Here is a 12,053-nt window from a genome sequence, read left to right as displayed (position 1 = left end):
CTGCCAACTCAACTGATCTTGACCTCATTAGCTAGCACCATATTCATACTTCTTGCATTAACTGGCTTAATAACTTGGTTTAGTGTTGAGAGATGAGATGTGCACATAGGTCCATTCTAAACAATTTAAAGAATTATTCTTGCTGCCTGAATTCTGTCTCTGTCCTTTCTCCCTTCTTTGTGTTAATAATTGGGCTTTTTGTTTGTTTCTTCTAGATTACAGTACCTACAGCCAAGCTGCAGCCCAGCAGGGGTAAGTCAGCCTTCTGCAATAATACTTGTCCACTGTTAATGTTTTAGATTATGAGGCCTTTTGTAATTGTAAAGGATATAGTAGCACAATCAGAATGTTCTGTATTCAATTCTTGTGTTTCTTTTTGCAGCTACAGTGCTTATACCGCCCAGCCAACTCAAGGATATGCACAGACCACCCAGGTAATCCCAAAGACAAGGATGGATAGTTATGTTTTATTGAAAATGTTTCAGTATATGGTGGCACATGCCTTTGATCCCAGCACCTTGAGAGGCCCAGGCAAGTGGATCTCTGTGAGTTCCAGGACAGCCAGGGCTACGCAGAAAAGCTCTGTCTCAAAAAAAAGAAAGAAAGAAAGAAAGAAAAAACTTGATAGTTTCAATCTTTTACAATAAGGGTTTGTTGTAAATGAAACCCTTTTAAAACTGGAAATGGGCTTGCTTTTTTTTTTTTAACTTCCTAGGCTCAAAAAATATCTCATTTTAGTCTTGGTCTTTCTACATATTTTATTATGCTTAAAGTAATTTAGTCATCATTGGAATTCTTCAAAGGAAGATCATATTAGGACATTTTGCCAATGAGAAAATTACACCGTTATAGCTATTACACAACCTGATAGTGGTTGCACATTGACAAGTGGAGTCAGCTACTTTTTCTCAGCTCTTGCCAGTATATAAGTCTGTGTAAAAATATAGGCAAGGGGCAAGAGAGAAAACTCCTTGGAAAGCAGTGCTCACCAGCTACCCAACAACTTGTTTCCCCTCCAAGTTCCACATAAGAGGGAGAGGACCAACTCCTAAGTTGTTCTCTGACCACCACATATACACTGTGCATGATATGTACATATGCACCCTTCCACCAGTCAAGTGATTAAATACTTAAAAATCTGGAGTGAGGTTCAGTGGTAGATTGCAGAAATATTTGAGTAGGGGGGGTTGATCAGGAGTTGGGAGCCTAGTTCTTTGGTAGAAAGTGTAATACACTGGTTCCAGTTGCCAACATTTCAAAAAGCCCAAGGTAACAGATTCTAGAAAGTATATAATATATATTAGGTAATACAAACCTTTAATCCTAACATAGTATTAACTGCCATGGAAACATTTGGAAGTTATGTTTCACATTTAATTGGTCTTTCAAATAATTCTACAATACAAACATGTAAATACCTGAAAGAACAACTCATTCCTTATCTGATTTTTAGGTATTACTGATGTCCAAGTTTTTAAAAACTACTATCTTGATATACTATCATAAGAACACGAACTGTTCTGGTTCACTTTCTTGAAACAGAGTTAATAGCTTGTTGAAAATCTGTTTCTCAAATCTGGCAAGATGCTGTCTGAATCTTCATTATCTTTCTCAATGTTCATTTTGTTCTGTCGGTTACATACCTGTACCCATATTGCTCTTAGCGTTTTGCTAAGCTTGGTTAACTAAGACTTTGCCTAGTTATTTTTGAAGAACGTTTTTGTATCTAAGTTTACCAAAACATGAATGAATTTTTATGAGCATTTATTTATTATTTTTGGTTGTCCTGGAACTTGCTTTGTAGATCCGACTGGCCTTGAACTCAAAAGACACCTTGAACTCAGACATTGATAATTAAGATTATTTGTCTTATTTTTTTTTAAAACCAGAAGCCAGTGTTTTCTGCTCAGTTCTCCAGTTTGTGAATTAACAAATTAGTTTGTTATTTTGCTAAAATACAATATTCTCTTACGAAACTACTGCATGCATTTCTTTGGAGCAGGCATATGGGCAACAAAGCTATGGAACCTATGGACAGCCTACTGATGTCAGCTATACCCAGGCTCAGACCACTGCCACCTATGGGCAGACTGCATATGCAACTTCTTATGGACAGCCTCCCACTGGTAAGGCCAGCCTTCAAGAGACTTGTGATAGTATCAAGGGGATTTGCTGAAAGGCCTGTTCTCTTAGGTGTATATTCTGGTTCTTGTATACTGACATCTGGGGAGCTTTTAGGAAGTATTTTTCCCTTGCCCTTAAATTTTCCATGAGGGGACTATCCAGTAGAGTGTGGGTGGAATAAGTTCCGAAAGAAACAAAACATTTATACACTGTGTATAATATACAACAGTATTGGACTAATATAAAAGATTGTGCTGATGCTGAGAATGAGCCTTCTTCAACTGAGCTGTTTAAAATTTGAAATGGTTTCGGGATGTGGTGGTGCATGCCTTTAATCCCAGCACTTGGGAGGCAGAGGCAGGTGGATCTCTGTGAGTTCGAGGCCAGCCTGGTCTACAGAGTGAGTTCCAGGACAGCTAGGGCTATTACACAGAGAAACCCTGTCTCAAAAAAAGAAAAAAGATTTTCACATCTATTTGCTTCATCTGATAGTGTACCCTCTACTTTTTGTTTTGTGCTTTCCACAGTAGAAGGGACCAGTACAGGTTTGACTATCCTGCTCATTCTTGCATGGGAAATGCTTTCCATCTTGTCTAACCCTGTAATGTTAACCCTTAGGTGTTTTCATTTGTTTAAACCCCAGACTCTCTAACATCACACACAAAGGTGCTAATGTGAAAAACTGCTTCAAGTGCCATTTGCAGATCCATGGGGGGAGGTTTTACTATTGAACCTTGACTTGTGTCAAGCCTTTGTTAGCATTATTTGCCTTCCCAGGGTTATCACTCCAACTGATTTTCCCTGCTCCCTGAAGGCTAGATTGCATGATTAGATTTATTTAAAGGAACAGACTGCCACCCTGCATGTGTATGTTTGTCTGTTGTATAGTACAGGCACATTTTATTTCTGTTTAAATGTTATAAATTATTTTAATCCATTTTCTGTTTTAAGTGCTAATGAATTTTTTTAAGGCATAGTGTGTTTTAAGCATAAAATAGCATTCCAGGAAGCTAAAACGGAAAACTAGTCTAAAAATACATTATATTGAATATGTGAAACTTGTGGCCATTTTTTCGCTGTAGGTTGTTGTGTGATATAAGTGGTGGAAATGTAAAGACTTTTATTTTCCAGCTAGCTGAACTCTGAATGATATTAGTTACAGGAAAAAATATTTGGCATTTACTTTGTCATGTATTTCATGGGAAGAATTTGCTAACCTTAACTGTCTTTGGATGGAAGTATCTAACCTAGTACAGGTGTGGTGAGAACCAAAACTAAAACTATGTAGGTTTAGGAACATATGCTTTAGGGACCAAAATTTATAGCTTAAGTAGGAGCCAGTGGATAGGAAGCTGGATCCAGGCACATTTTTCTGAACCCCATGCTGCCTTTACATATAAGCATCAGTGGATAATTCTCAAAGGGAATGCATAGGAATACACTGTTCTCTTTATTTTAAATGAAGCTCCTGAAGAAAAGCACTATATATCTGCATCTCACTTATATGAGTCAAGCTGTGATTTCTACTTGTCACCGTAAACAAAATTTCTTTGTACAGTGTTTCTTACCACTTTTTTTCTTGAATCAAAGACAGATGTGCTGTTGGACTCTTATAATTTGGTTGACTTTAGTTCATTTTGTTTGGGTGCTTATGTTGGTACTACAGATTAATTAAAAGGTTACTTATTAACCGGTTATCTATTACTATAATGCTATTATTATTTATACAAGGCTCTCTTAATTATTTTTTTAATTCTTATTTTACATACCAATCCCAGTTCCTTCTCCTTCCTGTCCTTCCACTCCCCCAACCTTCTCCCCTCCCCACCCCCCATCTACTCCTCAGAGAAGGTGAGACTTCCCATAGGGAATCAACAAAGACTGTCACATCAATTGTGGCAGGATCAAGAGCCCACCCACCCCCCATTGTAGTTTAAATGAGTACTGTGTATGTTAATTTTAGAACTTTGCAAAGAACTTTTAACTATATAAGACTGTAATTGGATTTTCTTTGGGCAGCCAGCTCCCAAATGACACTTGGCCTTAGCTTAGGCTTGTTCCCAACTAGCTCTTAAAACTTACATTAACCAGATTATATTAATCTACACATTCTGCCACATAGCTCGTTGTCTCTGCTCAATACCTAGATAGTCCCACTTCCTCTGTTTCTATCTGGCAATTCCCACCTATCTTCTTCCCAGAGTGCCTATCTCTTTCTTCAAGTCCTGCCTATCCTTTCCTGCCTAGTGATTGGCTGTTTGAGTCTTTATTAAACCAGTCAGAAGGTGCCTAGTCAAGCAAGGTAAAACTGTAACATTTCATGATATACAAAAAAGGCTATCATACTACATAGGTCTCAATGATAGAGTGCTTCCTAGCATGCATGTGAAGCTCTGGGTTTTATCCCCATCACTACAAAATAAAACAAAAATCCTACTTCAGTCAGGTGGTGGTGGAGCACGCCTTTAATCCCAGCACTTGGGAGGCATAGGCAGACAGATCTCTGAGTTCGAGGCTAACCTGGTCTACAAAGTGAGTCCCAGGACAGCCAGGGCTGTCTCATAGAGAAACCCTGTCTCAAAAGAATGAATGAATGAAAGGAAAATCCCATGTCATGTGAACAACATGCCAACTAAAGTGTTTAGAGCCCTTTTGTGAAGTATATTTTTATAGGTTTTTACCAGATTAGACCAGAAACTACCATTTTGTTTCTTTTGAATGTTTGAGAAGTAAGGATTATGTGCTATAAATAGATTTAAAAAGGAGAAGCTAGGTGTGGTACCACAGGCCTTTAATCCCAGTACTTGGGAAACAGAGGCAGGCTTCTGTCTGAGTTCAAGGCTAGCCTGGGCTACATAGTGAGACCATACTTCAAAGAAACAAAAACAAGTCGAAGCTGGTCATGGTGGTATATGTCTGTAATCCCAGAAATCTGGCAGTTGAGGTAGAAAACGAGGGATTTCAGTAAGCAAGCCTGGGCAGTCTAAGGTTAATATCCTCAGTTTTTGTGAGTTTTTTTGTTTGGTTTTGTTTTGATACTCAACATGGCTAGTCATGAATGTAATACTAAAATATTCTTAGTTCAAGACTTGTTTTAAATGGTAAAACTCCTTTTTTGGTTTGTGTGTGTATAGTGTTTTGTTGTTTTTGTTTTTAAAGCAAGGTTCTCCTGTATAGCCCATAGCCAGGTTGTTGTGGTATTTGTGACCCTGTAATACTGGGATCACAGGTATGTACCTATAATCAGAAATCATTTTTAACTTTAGTAAGAATTGGGTGGTTCTTTAGATTTGAATCCTGGCATGTAGGCTAAGCTTTTTTAAAGTGCATCATTTACTTGAGCCTGTTGATTATGAGGAAAGCAGAGAACTAGTACCAGGAAAGGTTGTGATACCTCATGTAATGTACTACTGTTAAAATGGCAAGTTTTGGTGCTTAATTCAGGGCTTGATCACTATTTTATAGCTATTTTTAAGTGCTATGTCATTTGTCCTTTACCTCCCATTCTGAAACATTTTATTTCCTGTTTTGAGGGGGTTGTCTGTTTATTTTTTAGTTAGTTGAAAAACTTATTAGGAAATCTAGCAAGATGGGTCTATAAAAAAATTAGCACTGTCTCCTGTCCAGTCCCATTTCCATGGGGACAGAAAGAAGCCTATTCTCCATGGCAACAGTTTTTTTTTTTTTTTTTTTTTTTAAATAGAATATTTTGTCTTGAGGTAGGGAATGTAGGTAGAGTGCTTGCCTAGCATTCATGGAGCCCTGGATTCCCCAGCACCAGTAATCCAGGTATGATGTGGTGCCTGTAATCCCAAGGCTGGAGACTTGGTGGGGGGTTCAGAACAATGATATCTTTTGCTTCTAAGTAGCAGAAGATCAACCTAGGTTGCATGAGTCCCTGTGTCAAAACAACAACAACAAAAAAGCACACCACCTCTTGTGGGTTTTGTTTAAAAACATACTTGTTACTAAAAATGGGCTAGAGAAATGGCTCAGCAGTTAAGAGCACTGGCTGCTCTTTGAGAGGACCAGGGTTCATTTCTTAGCACCCACGTGGTAGCTCACAACTGTCTGTAGCTCCAGTTCCAGGGGATTCAACAATCTCCCACAGACATGTGTGAATGAGTTATTAAAAACGGTACTTAGGATTTTAAAACTTCAGGGTCAGTGAGATGGCTGAGGAGATCAGGGCACTTGCCACCAAACCTGATAACCAGAATCGATGGAGTAGTAGAGAGCCAATTCCCCAAACTTGTCCTGTGTTTCCATGAATGTGCCATGGTGAACTCCCATGTGCACACAACTATTAAAATAACATAATGAATATAGTAAAAAAAATATTTAAACATTTCTTTGTTGATATTCTTCCTGCAAGGAAAATATAGGGATTCAATTTTGTGATGCTTTAAAGTGGGCAGTTTTCAAGTTGTTTTGGTGAAGAGGACCTGATTCAGCTCTCCTTTGTTGTAGGTTATACCACTCCAACTGCCCCCCAGGCATACAGCCAGCCTGTCCAAGGATATGGCACTGGTGCTTATGACACCACCACTGCTACAGTCACCACGACCCAGGCCTCCTACGCAGCTCAGTCTGCCTATGGCACCCAGCCTGCCTATCCAGCCTATGGCCAGCAGCCAGCAGCCACTGCACCTACAAGGTAAGGCCACAGTTGCCTATTCCTCTGATGTGTCAGCTTTGGATATGAAGGAAAGGGTAACTGTGCATTTAGACTAGCTGTGACTTAGTTTCTGTTGATGACTCTTCACATATGCTAGGTATTGACTGCTCTCAGTCTTTACAGCAGCCAGAGTGCTAGAGCGCAGCATACAGGTATTCTGGTAACAAAATAGTGCTATTTGAGGGTTAAAAACGAGGAATGTCAGTTACCTGGTTTCAGAACCTACTTTGGGGGAAAGAGAAGACTGTTTTGCTTTTCTAAACACAAGAAAATTGAGTGTTTTTCCCCACACTATTAACTACCAATAGAATACTTAATCTTGGTTTTATTGACCCTGTAAATTGGTAAGTGTTATCCTTTAGGAAATATGCAGTAGTTGGTAGTACAGGATGGGTGGGTTACACATAAGTCAAAAAGTAGTGTGTATGACCCAATTATCAGTAAATGGTATTTCCGTATCTGGAAAGAATTATACCTCAGTTGAAGCAGATGACATAATTTCCTCTATATGATGTAGTGGTTTGCTAATCAAAAGTCGTAGACAAATTCATAACTGGGTACCCAGCTGTGTGGTAAATATTAAAAATCCAATAAAGTTCATACTCCATGGCTGGTTGCTAGATCAGTGGTATATATTATTACTTAACAGAAGATTTCAGGTCTTTGCTTTAGAAAATGCACTTAGATGGCTTCTGCATACAGTCTTGAAGGAACACTGAATTCTGATTTGAATGAAGACTTATTAGGGAATAAACAAGAGATCAACTTGTACCCTAGACTTTTTATCTGCTGTAGAGGTAAGAAATTAGCTCTGGCAAAACACTCGTGAAATTACTTATAAAATGCACAGTGAGTAATCAGAGCCACTTGTAGTTCATATCCAATAGATAGCCATACAATAGTTAGATTTTAACTAGCTGGTTCCTAAAAGGCTCCATTACAGTTGACCTAGGTATTGCAGAATTTTATTGGGTGTGCAAAGTCCCATGTGATTTTTCTCATGCAGTGGTATAGCTAAGCCACATGGGGTTTGTGTATCAATTGGGTTTTGATAAGTCATCAGTTTGTTGTGCTTAGTTTTCTGAGCTGACCACCTTTAAATATAGCAAACTGTCTCTTGATCAACAGTGGTGTTACTCCTCACTGGAAAGAGGAAGTTTATAATTTTAATAATAACATCTCAGTGAAGAAACCGGTACTGATGATGCATCTTCTCTGGTCCACCTGCTGAAGGGGGCTTTGCTTGAGATAGCCCTAACTTAACTGTGTTGCTGTCTTGGTGCAAACTGTTGGATCCATGAGGAATTGGGGGTTCCTAAGTTAGTCTTAACTAACATAGGATGGGAGGTGCATACATGCCTTGTGGAGACTGGTGTTGCAAGGATAAGTTAATTTACAGAAGGCCAAGTTAAAAGTCTTTTCTAGTCTATTTCTGGTAAATGAGTAGCATAAACCCACAGATACAGTATATAATGTTGAAACAATTAGAAACAGTTTACATTGTTCAACTTTATTTTCTTGAAAGATCACTGGCAACATAACATGATGAAAGTTCCTTAGTAGCTGTTAATACAGGACAAGTGAAGTACACTGTTAGTTTCCCTTAGTGTTCTCTTCCAGCAAATACTGGTGGACTGATAACTGGGTTTATTTTATTTTCAAGCTTGGTCTTAACATTTCCTATTGCTCACAGAACTAGGGACTTGGGGGTGTTAAAACTAAGTCTTACTATTTTATTTCTCCTTTTAGACCACAGGATGGTAACAAGCCCGCTGAGACTAGTCAACCTCAATCTAGCACAGGGGGTTATAACCAGCCCAGCCTAGGATATGGACAGAGTAACTACAGTTATCCCCAGGTACCTGGGAGCTACCCCATGCAGCCAGTCACCGCGCCTCCATCCTACCCTCCTACCAGGTCAGCCTCCTTTGTGGACAGTGGTAATATAACAAGATAGGTGTTTCTTTTCAGGTCATTGACCAACTAGCATTGTCTTCCTTGGGTAAGATTTATTTTCTGACTCTCCTATATCTGTGTGTGTGTGTGTGTGTGTAGTTAATATTCAGAGCTCAGTCTTGGGTTTCCATAGTAGTGTCTGGGATCTATCTAATAACTATTCTCTAAATACTGACTAAAAACTTACTTTTGATCTTAGAAGTATGAGAAACAGAAGTGTCTTCTCAAATTGAATCACCATGGGTAAAGTAGGGACAAGACTTCCCTCCCTTTCACTAATTGCGGTGCCTGGCACTGCAGTGGGTGGTAGGGAGGGAAGTTCATTGCTAGGCAGATGCTCTACCTTTGCTCAAGCTCTGTTGTCCTTCATAGTCTGTCTTAAATTAGCCATCGTAGGTATAGTGTTCAGTTTTGGACTCTATAAAATAAGGGATACTGCAAATTTTCTCATTTGAAGTGTCAGTTGACAGAGTTGTGTCTTTAAAGGTTAGTTTAATTTGCTAATATAGGAACAGAAGTGGTCAGGGTTTATAACTGTTCTTAGAAAGGAGGTCCATACCTATTGGATTTTAACAGCTGTGGAGTGGTATAACAAATACTTAGTTTAATGCACGTATTTATCGTTCATTGAGAGTCTTTTTATTGTGGGTTTTGTTTTCTTCTAGACAGCATTTCTCTGTGTAGCCCTGGCTCTTCTGGAATTTGCTCTGTAGATCAAGCTGGCCTCCAACTTAGATCTTCCTGCCTCTGCCTCCTGTGTGTTGGGATTAAGGGTTAGCTTAATCCCACCTAGCTAAAATTTATTTTTAATAGTGTGTGTGGGTATGGAGATTACCTGCTGGGTAGTTTCACAGAAACCTAGCATCTTTTATACAACATCCTAAGGTTTCTTCCTTGTCTTTATTCCTAGATTTCTAAAGAAGTTTGAAACAGTAGCAAAACCATTTTGAGTCTGAAGGAAAAACTGTCAGTTTAGGGGTGATATATATGTTCACACTGTTTTGCCAAGCAGTCATGCCTCAGAAAATCAGTCATCACTCAGCTTATTAGATGACTGGAATAGAACACTTGCTAGTGTGTGAAGGTCTAGTTTGGAGACTTGGTGCTGCAAAAAGAAAGGAAGACATACTTGGAAGTAAACACCTCACTTGATTCTGTCCTTTCAATGTCATTTTTCACTGCATATGTACACATTTTGCCCATCTGAACTCCTGCATTTGCCTTAAACATCGTTGAAAATGGGAGTTCTAAACTGCAGCTCAGAGTGTGCTGGGTGTTTTTTTTTTTTTTTTTTTCCATTTAAAGCTTTATGATTACAAATACAAAAATGGTTCCTTGGCCAAATACATTGATGCATGCCTGTTATCTAGCACTCGGGAAACTAGGGCAAGAGAGTTGTATGCAGATGAAAGAACAGCCTGGTCTACATATACTGAGACCCCTCTCAGTAATAGAAAAAAGAAAGTGGCTGTTCAGATACTCGTGAATGTCTTGTCTTTGGGGTCTTGGGTGAAATGACTTGTTTTTGTTTGGTTGGTTGGTTGGTTGGTTTTTTTCCTGAAAACTTTTTTTTTTTCTTTCAGCTACTCCTCTTCACAGCCGACTAGTTATGATCAGAGCAGTTACTCTCAGCAGAACACCTATGGGCAACCGAGCAGCTATGGACAGCAGAGTAGCTATGGTCAACAAAGCAGCTATGGGCAGCAGCCTCCCACTAGTTACCCCCCTCAGACTGGATCCTACAGCCAGGCTCCAAGTCAATATAGCCAACAGAGCAGCAGCTACGGGCAGCAGAGTGAGTTGCTAAGAGAGATAACCAAGTATGAGTGGTTGTGCTTGGAGTTTCTGAAAATGGGGAGGGCATGTTACCACTGCTTGCTTCCTGAGTCCTGGATATGAGTGTTAGGCATAACATCCAGGATACTATTGTGAATGCCCCAGTATGGATTCAGTCAACCGGGTGGGTACTCTGCAGTGGATAGGGCTGGGATTCTTTAGGACCTGCCCCAAAGCATTAAAAGAGTGGGAGGCTAGCTGTGAAGGGCTGCTATGGTTTCTGATAGCCGAGTAAAAACTGTGTGCTTTGATTTTGTGTGAGTCACTGGAGACTATACTATAGTTTGGAGGGATTTTTAAAACTTAGAGGTATTTGGGAGTGGAACTGATTTTTGTTTTCTGCTGGGGATTGAGCCCAAGGTCTTAACACAAGTTCTGCCATGGAGCCCCAGTGCTTATATTTACATATAAAAGTAAATTAGAGAATAACTAAAACCCCCAAAGCATATTAATTTATTATTTAATTTCTGCCTTAATTGTTGCTCTGTTTGTTTGTTTTGATTTTGAGGGTCAGGGTTTCTCTTTATAACCCTGGCTATCCTCCTTTATCTTTTTTTTTTTTTTTTTTTTTTTTTTTTTGACTGGAATGACATAAGGCTCCTTGGTGTATCTCAGCCCTTAGCATATCAGAGCCCTAGAAAACCTGGCTCTACTTTTGTTTCTGGAAGGTAGGGCAAAGAAACTGCTTTTGGAGACATCCTGGACACACAAACTTATGAATATATTTTTTTTCCTAGGGGATCTTTTCCCTTTGGATGTAGTTTATTATAGTCTGGCTGTACAAGGCTGTGTTAGTCTTGATAAACCAATAGTATTTTAAGGGAGCCTTCATTGTAATACGTATGCAGTTGCTTACAGTTGAGAGCTTCTTGATTCCAAGAGAAAGGATGTCAGGCAGTGGTGTAAATGTGGTCCATGGCTTACAGATGTGACTCTTTCCTCAGGTTCATTCCGACAGGACCACCCCAGTAGCATGGGTGTTTATGGGCAGGAGTCTGGAGGATTTTCCGGACCAGGAGAGAACCGGAGCATGAGTGGCCCTGATAACCGGGGCAGGGGAAGAGGGGGATTTGATCGTGGAGGCATGAGCAGAGGTGGGCGGGGAGGAGGACGCGGTGGAATGGGGTAAGAGCAAACCTTTTCTCCTTTTACCTAATTTTGCTTCATCCATAGGATTTTCAATGGGAAGAAGGGACTGAAAGACATAAGAAATTTATTCCACATTTCCATGGACAATCTGTTGAGGTCAAGCTATCTTGTAAAACATGGAAATGTCATATAAATGGCAGTTTGCTTTTTTCCTGCCAGTAGTCTTTGTTGGGTTGGGGTGAGCAAAGAATGGCTTTGAAACTAGAGCTTTCAGTCCCCTTCGTGGTGTTCAGAGGTGAGAACCTCTTTGGATAATAGATTTGGGATGGAACACACACAACCTTCTAACAACCCTAGGTTTTAACTAATG

The 12,053-nt window shown here is 39.6% G+C and overlaps 1 protein-coding gene across 6 annotated transcripts in view; it reads left to right on the top strand.

The window, feature by feature from the left end:
* Positions 1-12,053, top strand: part of Ewsr1 (EWS RNA binding protein 1) — a 28,411-nt gene that overhangs the window by 4,785 nt on the left and 11,573 nt on the right. For 2 of the 6 annotated variants that reach the window (XM_051200268.1, XM_051200267.1), the window contains exons 2-9: positions 216-252; positions 383-434; positions 2,003-2,126; positions 2,655-2,669; positions 6,595-6,781; positions 8,552-8,719; positions 10,342-10,553; positions 11,539-11,719. In XM_051200268.1, the coding sequence (XP_051056225.1) occupies positions 216-252; positions 383-434; positions 2,003-2,126; positions 2,655-2,669; positions 6,595-6,781; positions 8,552-8,719; positions 10,342-10,553; positions 11,539-11,719 (976 nt within the window). Of the gene's footprint in view, positions 1-215; positions 253-382; positions 435-2,002; positions 2,127-2,651; positions 2,670-6,594; positions 6,782-8,551; positions 8,720-10,341; positions 10,554-11,538; positions 11,720-12,053 lie in introns of all 6 variants that reach the window. The other 4 variants (XM_051200265.1, XM_051200266.1, XM_051200270.1 and 1 more) reach the window with 2 other exon arrangements.

This window comes from Phodopus roborovskii, unplaced genomic scaffold, assembly GCF_943737965.1.
Source record: "Phodopus roborovskii unplaced genomic scaffold, PHOROB, whole genome shotgun sequence".
Taxonomy (NCBI): domain Eukaryota; kingdom Metazoa; phylum Chordata; class Mammalia; order Rodentia; family Cricetidae; genus Phodopus; species Phodopus roborovskii.
The sequence above is the reverse complement of the archived record's forward strand: the minus strand, read 5'-3'. Positions and strand labels throughout refer to the sequence as shown.